Source organism: Xiphophorus maculatus, chromosome 15 (genome assembly GCF_002775205.1).
Source record: "Xiphophorus maculatus strain JP 163 A chromosome 15, X_maculatus-5.0-male, whole genome shotgun sequence".
Classification (NCBI taxonomy): Eukaryota; Metazoa; Chordata; class Actinopteri; order Cyprinodontiformes; family Poeciliidae; genus Xiphophorus; species Xiphophorus maculatus.
The window spans coordinates 6215139-6233359 of NC_036457.1; the positions used below are offsets into that span (position 1 = coordinate 6215139).

Sequence of the window (18221 nt, forward strand, 5' to 3'; positions counted from 1 at the left end):
AAATCCAGCTTTGGCTTGGCTTCTTTATAACATCTAAGCCATCAAAAAAGCAATTTTATTAAAAAATACTACCTTTTTTTGCATTCTTTTGTAGCTGAATGGAAGAACACCTCATAATTTTTAGATTTCAGCTAATACATTTAATACGAAGCGAAGCATTAACAGTTCCTTTCTGCTAACTGACTTAAAATAAGTGAAACATTCCTGTTTACCAGGAGACTGAGGCTACCTCCTGACTCTTTCTTTCCTTTCTTATGTGTTGCGTGCGGACCCTTAGTGCTTTTATCCCACACACTCCAGCAGCCCACACAAAACGCCTTCATGTCTCTGTGTAACTCTTCGGCTCTCATCAAGCGCTCGAGAGCAGAGACCAGAAAAAGTCGAGGTGTTTTGTTCTTCGGCGGCAGAGCCTTGTTGTTTCTGCGTCTTTTGAGACGTGAGTCGTCCCTCTGCGGGCTTTAAGACTGCCTTTTGATTTTACACATCATCTGTCAGTCGCCGTCTTGTCTTGGCTTGCAGCAGAAGCTCTCAGACACATCTTTGAAATTTCCACAATTGCTTTTATGAATCCATTTACGAAGATGTGGACTGCCTCTTTGGAAAAAAAACAAAACAACCATCTAAACATAAATAATCCACTGTCCTCTGAGCTGTATCTTGTCAATAAGTATTTTGTTTTGCCTTGAATTATTGTAGTAGATATTATCAGTGATGGTGATTTCATTTTTGTTTTCATTTCCAGGCACACTCAACAGGAAGAAGACCTGAAGGAAGATTGTGGCACACAAGGGATTTTATATATTTCACATTTCCTTGGGGGAGAAGGAAACTGCAGAAAACAGCATTTTTAGAAGGTCAAATGTGACACAAGAAGTTTTCACTACAAGAATGTCATATTGTGATATTCAGTTAAGTAATGGGTTATTTATAAAGTGTTGGCAAAGCCTTCATCACAAAATAGCTGAAGGTCAGTGATATTGGATGGATTATTTCGTTGAATTTGAATTTTAAATTCTGTTTTGGGTTTAGGGACAAAACTTTAACTAGACCATTCTAAAATATGAGTGTTATTTGACCCAAGATTTGCTGGTAGGCTAAGATGTTTGATTTTCATCTAATTTAATTAGAGTCCCTTTGAAAGTGGTTTTCTTTCAGTGGTGGTTTTCTACGTGAATTAAACATAATGAGCAGTGATGGTATTTTGCCACATAAATCATTTTAAAGGGAGGCCAAAGTGTTACATTTTAGTTTCATTTGACCAGGACTCTTTCTTCCAGGTTTGACGTTGTCTACTCTGTGTGGCTGTAAATTTGACATTTAGGGCTTTCTGCTTCTCAGTCTTTCATAAAGGAAAAATTTGACAGATTCATAAATAAGGGTTAAGGTTAGAATATAATAATTTGTAATTTCTTCCCCCTTCAGTTATGTGCTTTATGATGGAAAATCCTAGTAAAACACAGTATATTGTAGCTGTAACTGTAAACTATTAACTTTTGCAATGTATTTAATTCTCAAGTCTTTCAGCACAAGCACTTCCAAAACATACCGTTAAACATGTGATGTTAGTTGGAAAAGATGAACAAATATGGGACATCCTTCTGGAAACTTTTTACCACCACTTATCTCTCTCTCTCACACACACACACACACCCACACACACACATTTATACTCTCATAAACCCAGTGGGAACTTCTCTTCCTGTTTACTGATGCTCAATAATTCAGTCCGAAGTGAATGTTATAGCTTCTACCCATGAGCAGATGCTGTGTGTGTCTGTGTGCGAACGCGTCTGCCTGAGCAGATTGGCCCATTAGTATCAATTTTGTTTTTGATGACAGTATCCTCGTAAGTGCATGCTATCGATTTTTAAGCTTATTTTGTTTCGCTGGTACAGAGCAGATCAGCGTGAACATGAGAAAGCAAAAAATACAAAAAAATAAGAGATACAGCTGGCTGTTTGAAGCCTGCTGCCGCCCCCCACCACCTCAGCCTCCTCACTCCCTGTCCCAGTAATGGCTTATTGAATCAGGGCACCAAATATTTTTAGTCTGCAACACCGGTTGAGAAAATAAGCCGCCTGAATCGCAGTAAATGGGCTGTCTGTTGATATCCTCATTGTGGGACTGGGTTTCACACACGGTATAAACTCTGTTTCTTCCCTCGGTCCATCATTGCATCAGTCGCTTTGATGTGTCTCAGCGCTCGGCCAAAGTCCCCATCAGCTAAGAGTTGTAACTGCAAGGCAAGCAGAGCTGTAAGCTTTGCCCATTTTCAGGATGAAGAATTGGGGAAGATTACTTCCAAACAGAGGGTTAGGTTAAAAAAAAGAAAGAAGTGGGTGAAAAGAAAGTCCATGCTTCAGAAATTGTAGCATTTATCAATCATCCTAAAGCACACAAGCTGGTAGCATTCGTTTATGCTTCAGAAATAGCAAATCACATCAGTGCAGAAGCTAAGAAGAGCCATAATTATATTCATCCTGGCGTCTCAGGATTTTTAGTTAATCGTCATTTTAATTTCAGCATAGCAAGCATGCCTTCACATGAACACAATCCAATTATAGTGTATAAGAAATGTACTGAAAATCTGTATTTTGTTGTTTCACTGAGAAGTGTAACTTGCTAGAAAGCAAACTTCAAAACTACAGGAACTGTAAGGCTGCCAATATGGAGGTCAGAACCCCACAGCATCAGTGGAAAGCCTTGAATTCCCCTGCATAAAGAGGTCTGACAGCCTCCAGCAGAGGCCTTAATTTATAAGGAAATTGGAACAAACATCACTTCCTAACTGTGAGACATGAACCCTCAAAAGTCTGACTTTTTGCACCTTTCACTCTTACCAAGACTTGTACAGAAAGCCTTCTTCATGATGTGAGATTGAGCTGAAAAAAATCTTTCGTCCCACAGATGGTGTTCCTGAAATTGTCAGAACATGCATTGTTTTGTGATCTGGAACTGTTTGTTCAAATACACTGTAATGTATTTCGAATATTGCAAATTAAAGTAAGGAAATCTTTCTGTTAGTGGAGAACTCGTTAAGGTTGTGAAAGGAAGAAATTCTTATTTTTTTCTCTCAATCAAATGATGTGTCCAGACCTTTTTTAAAGTCTGTGTTCCAGGATGTTCCGTCTAAATATATATAACGTAGCATTGAGATCTAGCAAAACCACAAAAGAAGTTTTTGATGCGTTGGTTTTTAAGATATATTTTTTGTAACATTCAGCTCTGCACTCTGAGATGTTGTGTGTGTGTTTGTTTTTAGATTGATCCTTCTGTAAACTTGTCAAAACAAATTAAAAATCCTTTGTTTCAATTGCAATAGTTGACATATGAATGTAAAATGTGTCAATTTCTCACAAACACCTCTGAAACCACAAACAGCTCTGGAGTCGTGAGAATAAATTGTCAGAGTAAGGACAATGTGAACAATAGTAATTTATTTTTCAGTGCAGTGACATTGGATGATAGGAATGGATGTAATAGTCAAGACAAATCTGTAGAGAATTTAAAACCCCAAGATGACGAGAAGGATGAAAGAAAATTTAATATGTCGTTCTGCTTTAACTCACTAAATCCTTCATTTGGCCAATATTCAGAACTCAGCTTCTGTAAAAGAAAAAATGTTTAATAAATGTCTCAAACAATGTGTGAAGTAGTTTCCTTGAAATGTTCACATTTACTTTTTGCTTTCTTTGCAGATGAAAATATTTATGTTAATATTTGTGAGGTATTTTTAAATGCTTTGTGAAAAAATAGTTTGCTTGAAGCTGCAAATAGAATCGGTCTGATCCAGCATGTGTTGTACCTGAATTGTTGGAGTCGAAATAGACAACATCAAGCGCCAATATTAAAAGATCGTCGCCATCTGTGACCCTGACAAGGCCGGATGCTTGACAGGAAATAAATTCAGAGGCGCAGACAGAGTTTATCTCAGTGCTGCTGAACAAATCTCCCACCAGCATTTAGAAACGAATTACTATTTCAACCTCCGGTTGGAATACATTGCAGCTGGGAAGCGTCTGAAGGGAATAACAACGTTTTCTGTTAACTTGCTGCTCGATTAGAAATGTTTGATATCTGGAGGTGCCATTTTACAACTGGAGAAATAAGGCAGAAGATAATTTACAGTGATTTTATGCTTAGCAGTTTTACAGCACCATTGTAGAATGGAAAATGCTGATAATAGCTATTGTAAAGATTTTAACATTTTTGACAATTTATCAAGAAAAGGTTATGAAACGTGTCAAACTATTCAGGCACAGACTAAGAATCCAGTTATTACAACTTGAATATCTGTTTATTTATATAGTGACAAATCACAACAAATGTCATCTCAAAACTCAAACTGATTTCCACTAAAAATGACATTAATTTTGATCACTTTAATCCTCATAGAACTGCTTCCTTAACATGTTAAATTAATTATAAAATGCTTCTTTGTTATTTTTAAAGTTTGCATAGAGTGCAAGCATTTTTTTCCCCAAATGCTTGCCCTCTGAGCAGTTTGTTTTAAAAATAGCATGTTTTTTTATTGTTCCATGGGGGAGTATGGTTTTAGTTCAGCTTAAAAAAAAAAGCTCAATTCTTACATTTAAGATGAAAACTGGTCCAAAACATAAATGGTCCTTCAATTTATTTGGGTCATATTTTCCGAATTTCTAGCTGTTATTTTTGATCTCTGATCTTTTAAAGTTATTCAAAGTTTCGTTTTATGTTCAACTCTTAGGTGAAGTTTAAATGTTTTAAATGTGCTTTTTAAAATAGCTATATTTTGATTTATTTGTTTATTTTGTGGCTACTTTTTGTGCTACATTCCTGTTGTACTCGGAACTGGGAAATTCCAATTTCCCATGCGGAAAAGTCAACTGGAACGCCCACTAAAGTTTGATTTCCCACTGGAAAACTGGGAGCAACTCCAACGAGCCTCAGTTATGACTTAGGCCGACTTTCAACATGGCCGCTCCTCCTGGCACCAACAGAAACGATCATTTTACATGACGCATGCCAAAGTGCGTCTGAAATCTGTCTGTAACTATAAACGGAACAAATTAAAAGTGGTGTCTACTTATGTAAAGTCAGAAGTACTGCCAAAAAATAAATAAATAAATAAAGTGCCTATGGGCGTCGCCATATTGAAATTTCGACTTAACTTGAAGGTGCCGAATTCCCAGGTAACTGGAACACATCATTACTCGTGCACTGTCACTGGTCAGCTCCTTTTACTGATTGCGCCACACCTGTTGTTCATTTTCTGCTTTTGTTGTAAGTTTCCAAGCTTAACCGTATTTATTTTATTAAAAAGAGATATTTTTTAATTATTATTACTTTTATCGCAGCACATTTCTCGGGAAGAAATATCAAGTGAGTTAGCTGCTCTACTATCTTACCTCAAGAATAAGCATGTATAAGTGATAGAGCCCTTTTCTTCGTTTAAAATGTAATATATTTTGTGAAGTAATGCAAAGACACGTCAAAGTTTTCGTAGGAGAGGGCCTTAGTTCATAAATATTTTAAAATGCCATATCAAAATTAGGTATTTGGCATGACAGTAGTTAATTGGTTGATTATTAAATGACCTATAATGATATTGTTTTATGTTTTTTTTTTCTTTGAACTTTATTTGGCTGCACGTTGTACCAACTAATGTTCTATTGAAGCGGTTTTGGGTGTGTAAGGATTGTTTCTTCTCCCTCCCTCCTGCGTTTCTGCCTCTCTCCGTCTCTCCCTCTCTCTTCAGGCGCTTGTTGGGTCGGTGGTGAAGCCGCTTCTTGTCTCCGGAGCTCCCAGCGAAGGATGGACGTCAGCGGGCGGTAAGAGGTGAGAAACAAGGCTCTGAAGATGGGGGTGGGAAGAATGATGTGCGGTGGAGTGAGAAAGATGTGTGGAAGATTGGGAGGGGAAACAAAAAATAACGAGTGCGGCGATGTTGGCAGAGTGATGCGCCGAGGTGCTGGATCAGCGGGATGTTGGATGATGTTGGACAGTCCTATTAACCGCAACTATGGTTTAATCAACTTCGGCTGCTCAGTTGAGTCACAGTGGGTGTTTCTGTGGGGGGGGGTTTTCACGGATGTTGAGAGTTTTGGTGGGCACATATGTCTGAGTGGATGATTGAAGCTTTTGGATGCGTGCGCGTTCAGGGAGTGGATCGTCCTGAGATGAGATGTTTCAGTTTCCATCGTGCAGAACCTCTTATAATTCTGTTGTAGTACATTACATTCTAATTCAGATTAATATGATCAGTTTTTAAGTTGGCTAGCCTGACGTTTATGTAATTTGACTGTTATAGGCGATTGACATTCTGGATTGGGAGGATTCAGATGTATCCGAGCGTTTTTGTCATACCATTAATTTTAATGGTATGATTTAAAAAAAAAAAGAAGTGCATCATTCCTGAAAGCATTGACTCACTGTGTGGAGTATTTTTATTTTGTTGTAGTTGACACATATTTAAAGTGTCCTATTTGTTGAATCGGGGCACAATTTGATCGGTGCAGTCCAGTACTTGCAGGTACATTTTAGTAATGCTCTGAGGTTAGTTGTGAATATCCCGTATCCTGAGGTATGCTGCCATTTCTCTATTACTCTGTAGCTCTTCTCACCTTGTCCTCACTCTGGTGGTTACTTCTTCCAGACTTATTTTCCCAGTTTTATTTTTGTTCTTGCAGGTTCTTCTCTCTGTCTTGCCTTAGTTTTGCCTTTAAGTCCTTCATGGCTGGAGGCCCAACACTGATCTTACTTTTATTACCCAAAACCCATAGTTGATCTCTGCAAAAGTGTTTCATGCTGAAACATATCAGGAAGACTTTTATTAAAGTTCTCCATTCACAGAATGGGAACTAATTGCTAATGACCTCCTTGTTTTTAATTGACTGCATTTTGTTAAAGATGTGTGTTTAGATAATGGATCACAAATTACTCTCTACTTCATTCCATGCTAATTTCAAGTATTAAAAATCCTGCCATTTTTTGAAATTGCATCCACAAACTTAAGTGTATTTTAATGAGATGTGATTTGATGAGCCAGAAAAAATAAGAAATTAAAACAAATTATAGATTTTTTTTCAAAATAAATCTCAAGTTTGTTGATTTTTAACCCTCAGTCAATACCTGGCAGAACCAGCTTTTGCTGCAACTATAGCAGCCGTAGCGTTTTCCTCCACCAGCTTTGCAACCTGAATGGGATTTTGTTTTCTTTTGTTTGTTGTCCATTCTTGGCAAAAGCTCAGATTGAATGGAGTGAGTCTGAAGATCCAACCCCTCCATGTTTGGAACTTCAATATAAAGATTTATATTAAAAATATATATTTTTCTGGAGTAAAATGTTAATGACATTAATGTTAGTTCAAATATTGTAATATGACGGGAGATTTTACAGATCTATTAAAAAAAAACATTACAGGAATTCTTTATTTGGAGATATATATATTTTTTTTACAATATACTTCCTTAGATTGAAAATATCAAATACTTTTTGTGATGTTTGGGTGCAATCTATTGGCATAATAATATGCCCAACATTTGAAAGAATGTTAAAAGCTGTTTTGCTACAAATACACATTTTGTGTGCAGATTATTGATTTAGTTCATTTGGAAAAATCGTAGTCTTTCTCAAACATCAACACAGATTCAAAATTAAGCTCAAAATTAAGGTGCAAAAACAAGGATAGGTAAACAAGTTTAAGGTGTTTAGATTTTTGTGTTTTAACTGAAGTTTTATAATGAGCACTGGTGCTTTTCCTACCACTGTTGATAGGGTTGCTACTGCTAATGATTCCAAATTATTTTGATGTTCTGTGTCCATCAGGATGGGGAAACATTCATTATTGTTACCTAAGTTGATGGCAAGCTACAGTGATTGGCGACTTTTGACAAACTCCATGATTTTTCATTAATTGATGGCTTGATGATCAGCTCGCTATGGTGCTGTACTGGATTGTTAAAAATAATGAACACTTTAAATTTCAAGGAAGTTTTCAAACAAATAAACTTCGACAAATTAACCGAACCTAACAGGACAAATATGTTTAACGTACTAATAGGTGTGAGGGATCATCATGGATCGCAAACAATGCGTTAGAACATTACCAGCTTTCTACCAACATGTCTGCTTGTTTGCTTTTCTTTTCAGCTCTTAATGTGTCTTGTTAAAAAGTGAAAAATAAGCTCAAAATCTCTGATAAATTTAGTAAATTTTACCCATCTTCACCTTTTCTTAAGTAGTAACATCCAACTGATTTTCATGGCTTCTTAATGAACTGATGTTATGAAAACATCTAGCTACAAACCTTCATTCTTGATTTATTTGATCTAAATAAAAAAATCTAAATTTTGGACGTTTTAAATCTGTCTACGATTTATGCAGAATATATACACATAAATGAAAGCGAAAGCTTTAATTTGACTGGTAACTGTAATCTTTTGTTGCAAATTAAGAATTGAACATTGTCATATAACCGTCCAAGTCCACTGATTTGATCGTTTCCTTGATTTGCAGCCATCCGGTGTTGAAACTGCCAAGTGTTTAGTCTTGCCTGGGAGGTGGTGGGAATAGGTGCTGAAACCACCAGCTGTGAGTGTGTTGCTCTGCAAAGGGTCTTGAGGGAAACTGATAAAAAAGACTTTTAGAAGCAGCTGGAGATCTCACTGGGTTTCCTCTTGCTGTCATCTCAGCGTGTGTTGAGATGAAAATGGAAGGGCAAAGTAATATTCAGCTGTGAATGTGATCCAATTTATTGGGTTAATAATTTGAGACTTGCAATGAATTATCACGACAAGTTTTTATTTATTTTTGTCTTTGATGCTGCTTTGTTCTTTGTAGCTGGAAATTTGGACCAGAAAATCATATCTATGTAAGATTTATTGCTTGTTTTGTTCCTATTTGAATACAGTGGATTTACTATCAAACACTAATCTTTAATAAACTTTAATGTTGTGACCAATAAAAAAGTTTGGCACAAGTGTAATTAACATTAGAAAACTGCAATCGGTGCAGCCCTAATTTAAAATGAATTATTAACTTTTACCAAAGAGCAACAAAATAAAAATCTGCATTAATTTAGTGCATTTTGTTTCAGTCATAATGAAGATTTTGGAGTGACAATCTAAAATCTTACCTTTTTAATTCCATCTTGTAAGTTCCTGCAACTCTGAGGTAAAGTGATGAGAGTGGAGATGTAGGGGACAAATCAAACAGACTTGTCTAGCAAATAGGTTCATTTAATTGGACTTCAGCTTTGTCTTTTTTTAAAAGAGAAAATCAGCAGTGCTGCAATGCACCAGCAAGGAAAGGTCACACATTGCAACAAGTGAAAAATTGAGGTGCTACAAGCAAACTGCCCTTTCAGTATGTGCCAAGGTTTCACATTAAACTAAAGTTTTAAATTTTATATATTTCTCTGCGTTTGCAGGTACACCTGGGACCTTTTAACTTTTTTTACATAAAATTCTGAAAACTCGTAAGGGCTAAAAAAGATTGACCCTTTGCCATCCCCCTTACTCCAAAAACGCAATTAGGATGTCCTGCTGCTTAGAAATATCGATTTGTGGGCTAGAATAAAGGACAAAAAGGTGAAAGTGGATTTAACCAAAATCTCGGATAAAGCAAACACGCCACAGGCTCTTTAATTCACACGGTGATAAAGGTGGATGCGAGTATTCACGTTGAACATTTAATTTACATGCAAAATGAGCAGTCAGAGCCAATCTCCTGATACTGATCCCAGTTTTACAAGCCTACATCTAATCCTGGGCTGAGGACGGATCAATCAGTGTGTGAACTTGATCACAAGGAAACAATTCATGCATTTTGCTGTCATAGCGAGGTACAGGTTTGTGGCACCGACCAAACAGATGGTATGTTTGGAATAACGACAGCAGGTTGGAAGCCATTAATTCTGAGATGATTTCAGTCCCCCTCTAATTTGCAATTGCAAACAAACGCCACATTTTCCTTTCCTCACAGGAAGCAGCCCTCTGAAGCTCTGCTGCTGACACACTGTGTGCGCGTGTGTGTATTCTCTGAGAATTTCAGAGGAACAAACAGCTGGCTGATGAGAGCATTGATCTAAAGTGCCAGCTGATGTGGACTTAAATGTGTGTCTGAGCTTCACAACACACACACAGCTGGGCATTGGGCCCAAATAATATTGGATCAGCTTGCATGAGTTACCTGCTGAAATTTGCCCAGCTAAGAACAGCTAACTTACCTTTTAACGAATGCAGACCTGCTTTTCACAGATCCACACAGTTTTGTTGTGGGGAGCTCCATTCTCTATTTATAGTTGTATATTATCATCTTTCTATACTGGTCAAAAAACCTCCTGACAGCTGTCTGTATGTCTTTTGAGTGAAATGTAAAATTAATCTTTCAGCTTTCGTTTTGCATCAAATATTAGATATGTATTGACTGCAGGGCTTACATATACTGAAGAGAGCACAATTTGCAGCACAAGCTGAAATGTAGATTAACTTTTCTATATGATGGCAGCTCAGTTTGTTCCACATTTAAAAAAAAAAAATCCTGATCATTACACGCTTGCTTATCCAAACTTGTAGCAGAATTTCTGTTTGATGCTTGCAGTTGCTGGATGCCGTTTCTGTTCCAGGCCAGTGATAGTTAAAGATGTTTAACTAGTTTCTGAGTTGAGTTTTTGTAATAATCAACTAAATGTTTCAGTCTTCAGGCAAGGCAAAAAAGTTTTTTTTTAATGGTACATGCAAAAAATACCAGTGCCACAATGTTTACAAGGGAACAAATGTAGAACATCATTGCTTTTATTGGAAACACAATTGCAACAACTGTCCCATTACTTCGTCCTGTTAAAAATGCCTATTAACGTTACCAATAGCAACACAGAGTAGTGGACATTTTTGAATTGGGGGGGGAAACTCTTTTTACAAATCAATGCTGTGCCTTTGGTTTGCATTCGTCTGCAATGTTTTTGCAGTTTCTTTACCAAATTTGCACATCCAGACACACTCAAGGTTTTACTCATTGTTTTGGAGAATGTACTGGAGAGCCTTCAAGGTAATTCCAGATATTGTAACCGTCTAAATTAGATTCAATTCTCAACCCGGAGTCCTCAAATCCAGGCTTTGGCAGCCGGTGTGTTGCAACTTTTAGACGCGTCCCTGGTTCAACACTCTTCAATCAAATCTGAATTACCCTCTCAGTGCAGTCAAGCAGGTGTGTTGAAGCAGAGAAGCATCTAAAACCTGCAGTACACTGGCAGTCAACGCCTGGATTTGAGGGTCCCTGGTCAAGACCACTCTGACCAAATTTTTGAAGATTAAGCGTTCTTGTTGCCCTTTTTCGTCTTCGTCCTTGTTTTTTCCAGTTTCTTTCCTGTATTTAGCTCCATCCATCTTCATTCAACTCCGACCAGGTTCCCTATCCTTGCTGAAGAAAACTGTTCGCCACAGCATGATTTTTTCACCACCATCCTCCAAGCATCTTTGTAGCTGTAGATGTCTTGATTTTTAAAGATCACTTAAAATCAAATGTTCTATTTGGATTTCATTTAATCTCTAGAAATAAAGATCAGTGAAATAGCTGCATGTTAAGTCGGATGTGCTCGGAGAGAAGATGGCCAGAAACAATTCAAGTTGCTGAAAACGACTAACTCTGTTGCATTCACAAAGCATTCAGCAGATTGTTGCATGAGGATATAGTAAAGAAAGTATTGAGTTATCTTCAGCAGAAGTACATCTTCCATTTTATAACTTTTACTCTTCAGGCATTAGATGAGATTTAGAGTTTCACTCTGACTTGTGTTAATTAAAATTGGAGAAAGTGTTGCTCCATTTAGAGTATATTTTAGATTTTCAGTCGTGAGTTGCCAATTTCAGTGTGAGAACTGATCTGTCTCAGGATGAAAATCATTTAATTAAAAAAACCTGCTGAACAACTAATCTCTGGTGGATTTAGTGGGATAAGACTTGGTCACAGTTAAGCATGTAAGATTCAGGAACAATATTATTTTTATTTGGAAAGAAAATTCATAAATATGAAATCCTTATGTCATTTTTTTTTGTTTTTCTTCTCTGTGCTTTTTTTTTTAATTAAATCCCACCTGAGACAGAAGACTGCTATTTTTGGCAGTTCTCTGATAGAAAACACTGCATCCTTTTATTCAGCCCTCTGTTAAAGAATGCTTGGAGTTTTTTCAGACCAAGAGTCGTGGTCCTAAGTTTATATAGACTCATGAAGAGTAATGTTACATTACTTTGGGTTTACAATGACCAACTTGAACCACTTGTTTGTGACTTAAATTGAGTCAAAATTGGAAGTGGGAGAATTAAAAACCACAGCAACATTCTTGTCAGGAGTAAGAGCATCATAAAGTTTCTTCCCCTCTATAGTAAAACAAAACCATCACTTATAAAATACTCATTTGGTTGGATGTGACATACTAATATTTGGCTATGTTAAATAAAATACAACACATTTGCAATGTTAAATATTGATAAAGTTGAGCTTTCACTACGAAAACTAATAAGTCAGGTCAAATTTATTCATTTTGCTGAGAGATGGAAGCATACGGTTGGTAAAACAACAAATATTCAGGTTCAGTATGTCATCCAAATGATCTGAGCAAGATTTGGAATCAGTCCCATAAATTATTGTAATTGAATATGAGAAATAAATGCTTTGATTTAAAATTGTGGAGGTTTGATGGTCTTGCTGTGACAGTGTGGGAGGTGATATGGTTTATGAATGAATAAGCAAAAAATATTTATAAAATGCTTAAACACCATACGATGTGCTGAATAAGCAGGAAGTTAAACTGAGAAAACAAGCAGAATTTATGATGTGTTCATTTCATCCATTCTGTTCTTCCTGACAGAAGCCCTAGAAAAAAACTGATGGAGCCCACCAGTGAGTTATAAGGTCCAATTAATCTGTGTCTCTCCCTGCAGCACCCTCCAGACACTGAGGAAAGGGCACAAGACGTAAAGAAAGAAGTCTGTCGCTGATAAAGAAGAGAGGATAACTTGACGCATCCGAAAAGGGACACTGCGGTGATGGCTGAAGCACCTCAGCAGGAACAGCAGCAGCAGCAGCAGGAGGAGGAGGAAGAGGAGCAGCAGCTGCCAAGCTCTGTGGAAACCAGTGAATCTGATGAAGGCTCAGAGGAACCAAATGAAGTCGTCAGAAAGGCTCGACCACTTCTGTCCATGAGGTCCATGAGCACCATGAGCACCATAGACCCAGATGATGACTACCCCAATATGATCGTTTTCAGAAAGGTAGGAGCGAAGAAAACTTTTAAAAACTTTTAAAATTATTAGGATCTGCAGAAGACGATAGGTCCATATTAGAAGTAAAAATATGTTGCGAAAAATCACCAGAATATAGGCAAAAGTTGTCATAGTGGCAACATTATATACAGAACACTAAACTTTGGTATGCATTATTCAATTTCTATCCAAAGCAAAAGTTAGATAACAAAATCTGTGACTCGCAAGACAAAAAGTTTACATGATTTTATTCAATGAGGAAGAAGTAGTTGTGGAGCATATTGTCTGTGGAAGAACCAACAAGATATTTAAATAGCACAATATGCCATGTCTAGCCTGCTTAAAATTCCCAACAGCTCACTTGGTTGCTAGGTAACGTGGCTGGGCTTGGCAGGCGTTGCTAGGTAACAGAGCAGTGTACAGTGATTGTGACTTAATAATTGTGAGGTTTTGGAAATGGCTTGTTTTCCAGACATGAAAACAATAACATCTCGCTAAAAAGTTGCTGGGTGATTATTACTACTTTTTTTTTCTTTTAAATTTTTAAATGTGCTTACTGTTTTTAGAAACATAGATATAACATGATGTTTTGCTCTGAACACCCTTTAGATGCTCTCCAGTTTAATGCTCTCTGGTTCATTTCCATTAGACAGAAAATTTCCTTTAAATGATTTATAAATCTTCTTTTGTAAAAATATTGTCTGGCTCCAATGTTATCTGGCTCCAATGTTATTTGGCTCCTTTATCATGAAAAGATGAATTGTGTGAAAATTCTGGCATAACTGTGTACAGGAAGAAGTTACAAGCCCACTGCAGTGAACCCCATTGAAAACCTGTTAGTCATTCCACCAAATGTTGATTTCTGAACTCTTCCTGAGTTAAATCCTTAGTATTGTTGTTTCTAAATGAATATTAACCTGTTTTCTTTGCATTACTTGAGTTCTGAAAGCACTGAATCTTTTTTGCTATTTTGACCATTTCTCATTTTTTGCAAATAAATACCAACTTTTTGCTTGTAATTTCAGACATGTTGTCAGTAGTTCATAAAATAAAAGAACAATGTTAATTTTACTCAAACATATAACTGTAAAAAGTAAAATAAGAGAAACTGATCATTTTAAGTGGTCTCCTAAGTTTTTTTTCCAGAGCTGTATATTGAATTATAAAAGTGGTGGTTTGGACTCAGGCTTTGATTTTCTCTCTTTTTTTTGGCCTGTTACCTCTTTGAGAGTTTTCTAAGGTAACATTTATCTGAAAGGTGCATTTGCTGAGACAAGGGATGTGTAGAAAAAACATTCATCTACAATGCATATGATCTCAGTCATCATCCTGACTCATATTTCTTGAATCTGTGTGCTTTTAGACATAATTATTCCTTGTAAGCAAAATGTATCATAAAAGGGTGAGGAACTAGATGACCTCACCTCTTCAACATGGTGTTGCTGTTCTGTAATGTTTCATCAGCCTCTAAAGTCAGTATCACCCTTATTGTTTTTCTTTGCTAATGAGAGCAATACAGTGACTTCCATTGATTCCCATGTGGCCTTCACATCAACTTCAGTCATAAAACACTATTTGCACATGCAGATTTACAAGGCACGTGATTAATTATCTTAAAAGATTTAGGTTCAGATGATAAATAAAACATGAGCTGAGCCACCTTTGGTCTTAGTGGATGAGAGCCTGGCTCATTAATTTTTAGGATGGAGAAAATCCGGCTAGATGTTGGTCTTTTAGGACAATGTCCCTCTTTTCAATGTCAATACCAATTTTGCTCTTATGGAAGATTGTTACACAGCTTGAGTTTCAGCTCATGTTTTTTTTAGTCCTCTACTGAGACAGTTTATTATTTGACCCTGAACAATGTACTCACTGTATCTTGTACTGTTTTCCCTGCAGAAATTGGTAAAGTTTGTTGCAACAAGGTTAGAAAATTAACTTGCTATCTTAAACACATTCTACTGGATTGTAGTTTAGATTATGTAACATGATGAGGTCAAATTATTGAATAATTTCTAGTTGTTTTACCTATGTAAAAGTAGAAACCTGTTTCTACTCTTTTAATAAGAGTTACATTTTATGTTGATTCTAAATTTAAGCAGATAAAATTAAGTCAGATTTATAGCTTGTTCAGCAAGTTTGTGTAAATATTACCAGCTCTCTGCTGAAAAAATGCAGCTATGGCAGCACTGCTAGTTGACAAGATGAGGTGTCACAGATTGGAATTTGTTCTTCGGAGGCAAAAGAAATCCCTATTTTTTTTTTTTTTTTTAGCAGGTTTACTTTATTTTTATACCACATTTTGTGCCTCAGCTTAAGTGCTTGACAGCAGGAAGCCTCAAACTTCAGCAAAATAAAAAAGAGGGGGAAGTTGAATCTAAAATGTTTCAGTTTCTTCATGACTATACTAATACTCATCTAGTATTTGGGAGGAAGAGAAAACTTTTAAAGTGAGGGTTTCTTCTTGAGTGAATTGGATTTAACCGAAAAATTGAATTGCAAATTGGTTTTTCTCCCTTGATTGGAATTTTTAGACACAATTATTGTCCAAAGTCATGTTGCAGCAGTTTTTATCATATGATTATGCAGACATATTTTGTTTAACCTCACATTTTGTCCTGTTTCCACCAGAAACTTCAATGCATTTTTATATTTGACAGAATAGACTAACACAAGGTTTGTGCATCACTGTAAAGTTTTCTTCTTTGTCTTAATTTTCTTTTACTGTTGCAAACCTAAAATTGAGAGAAAATATATATCGTCAAAACTGCTATCATGTGTGCTAGAAGAGTCTTTGACCTCAGGTTTCCATTTTCATGACCTCAAAAGCATATATTTGACATTTGTTGGATGATGGTGAGGGTGAAAGTGGGAAAAAGAAATTGTATGAAACAGATGAGTTATATTTTCTGGACTATTTCAGCATTCAGTCTATCAGGCTTTATAAATCTACATCAAATAAAATAAGCTGGGGGGGCAGCAGGAATAACAAGATACCAACAGCCGCTGTCGGCTTTGATGAATGAGTTTCTGGTGCAGGAGGGGATAGAGATAGAAAGAGAAAGTGAGGATCAAGGCTGAAACACAAAGAAAGGAAATAATAAAATGATGTTGGAATAGTGAAGAGACAAAAAGCTCAAACTTGGATAGACTGATGGGTACTATGTTAGCAGTATGACTGAAAGGCTGCTGGGAGTAAGCAGCAAATTTCTGTACTGAAAAACAACAGCTCTGACACTCAAGGCTCACTAAAATAGACCAAAATATGGACCAGAATAGAATTTCAGTTTCTCTTTTCCTCCTCTACATACAAGTGCAACATTCAATACAGACCACTACATTCTTGTTGATCATCGTGTCAGTCGGGATCTCTTGCTTTTTTCTGCTTAAAAACATGCAACAGAAATAGTTTTGCATACAGCTTTCCTGAAGTATTTATACTAGTGAACATGAAATGTATAGTAGTCTGTAAGTGATGAAATGTAAATGACTCTATAAACCATATTTTGTGTAATTGAGTGGAAGGCAATCCTGTCCTAACAGTTTAGAAAAAGTATTCATCAACAAGTGAAAGAAGCTTTTGACTGTAAACCAGTCAAAACCCGTCAGTTTTCACAAGATCTGTCAAGATTTATCAGACTACTTCTTAATTAATGAGCTCTTAAAATTTTTTGAATTATTTGATGCAGTTTTTCCCTTAAACAATACACAAAGAATGCACAAAAGAAAATGCTAAAGCACATTTAAAGTTTGGTGCAGAAAATTTGGACAAGCCAGCGAAATACTGAGAAAACTCTTAGGTTGTCTTTGTTTTAGAGGGGAAATGACTCTGCACATCACAATCAGAACACTATACTAAGTGCGAAGTTTGGAGGTGTGGGAGCTGTCTTTTGGGACGTGCTACCAACAGTCTTCACATAATTTGTGGAAGGATGCATGCAGAAATGTACCGGAATATTCTGGGTAGAAATTTCAAGGTGGAAACCTGAGAGCAGAAGCTTAACAATCATCTCAGAAGTGAGGGAGATACTCTATTGAAAGATTTACTGTCATCTCACATTCTGTTGCATCTCTCCTTAGTGGCTAAAAACATACAATCACTGCCAGCCACAATGCAGCACCGTATATAGTTCTTTGAACTACTGTATATACTAACAAAATATAAAGTTTCAGCTGCCAGTTTTTGCTGAGTTGACACAATTGCCCACAATTTGATGTACAAAAATCAGAGAATTAAGTGTAAATGCTTAAAATGATTGGTTAGCTAGTTGCCCTTTATCTAACATCTGAATTATTCAACTTCCAAGGCTTATTTTGGGGGAAAAAATTGCACTTTTTAAAATTTTGCTAGATCTGACTGATTTGCTGAACATAATTCTGACATTATGTGCATCACATAATGTGCATCACTTCTTAGCAGCATGTCTCCCAGGAATCCACAGGTATAACACAGGCATTGGCATTTGTATGCTCATAATAATGACCTTAGGGTGCAAAAACATGTTACCGTACGATATAAACGGATTAACTGTCGCAGTCGTAAGAAGTGCAGGGGACAGAGGGCACATGACCTGTGTGTAACCCCCATTTCTTATCCCCAATGACCAGGTGGATGACATCGTATTGATATTTAACAAAATATGAAAATAATCAAAACATTATTTGAAAAACGACAATCATAATGTATAATGTGGAAGATTCAGCTGCAGGGAAGTCAAATTATTTTTACAATGAACCTGCTGCCTCTGTGGTAAAAAAATTAGCTGTAAGCTGATTTGCAATATTTGGCAATACACATGGCTGTGCATCTATGAAATATGTATGTCCTACACAACAGTCTCATTAGGATTTCTGCCTAAAATATCAAACATCCACAATAGTATGCCAGTGCTTGGTGCTGATGGTTAATTATCTAAAACTTTATAATAACCTCCCAGTTTTACCCTCTCACTTTTAACTGAACTGAAGTCAGTTTCTAG

The 18221-nt window shown here is 36.5% G+C and overlaps 1 protein-coding gene across 2 annotated transcripts in view; it reads left to right on the plus strand.

Moving 5' to 3' along the window:
* The first annotated feature begins 5720 nt into the window (after positions 1 to 5720).
* LOC102236760 (regulator of G-protein signaling 6-like) overlaps positions 5721 to 18221 on the plus strand; it is a 77641-nt gene continuing 65140 nt past the window's right edge. Inside the window, exons 1-2 of one of the 2 annotated variants that reach the window (XM_005805177.2) lie at positions 5721 to 5817; positions 12922 to 13251. In XM_005805177.2, the coding sequence (XP_005805234.1) occupies positions 13027 to 13251 (225 nt within the window). In that variant the 5' untranslated portion in view covers positions 5721 to 5817; positions 12922 to 13026. Of the gene's footprint in view, positions 5818 to 5931; positions 6028 to 12921; positions 13252 to 18221 lie in introns of those variants that run through there. The other variant, XM_023347290.1, reaches the window with a different exon arrangement.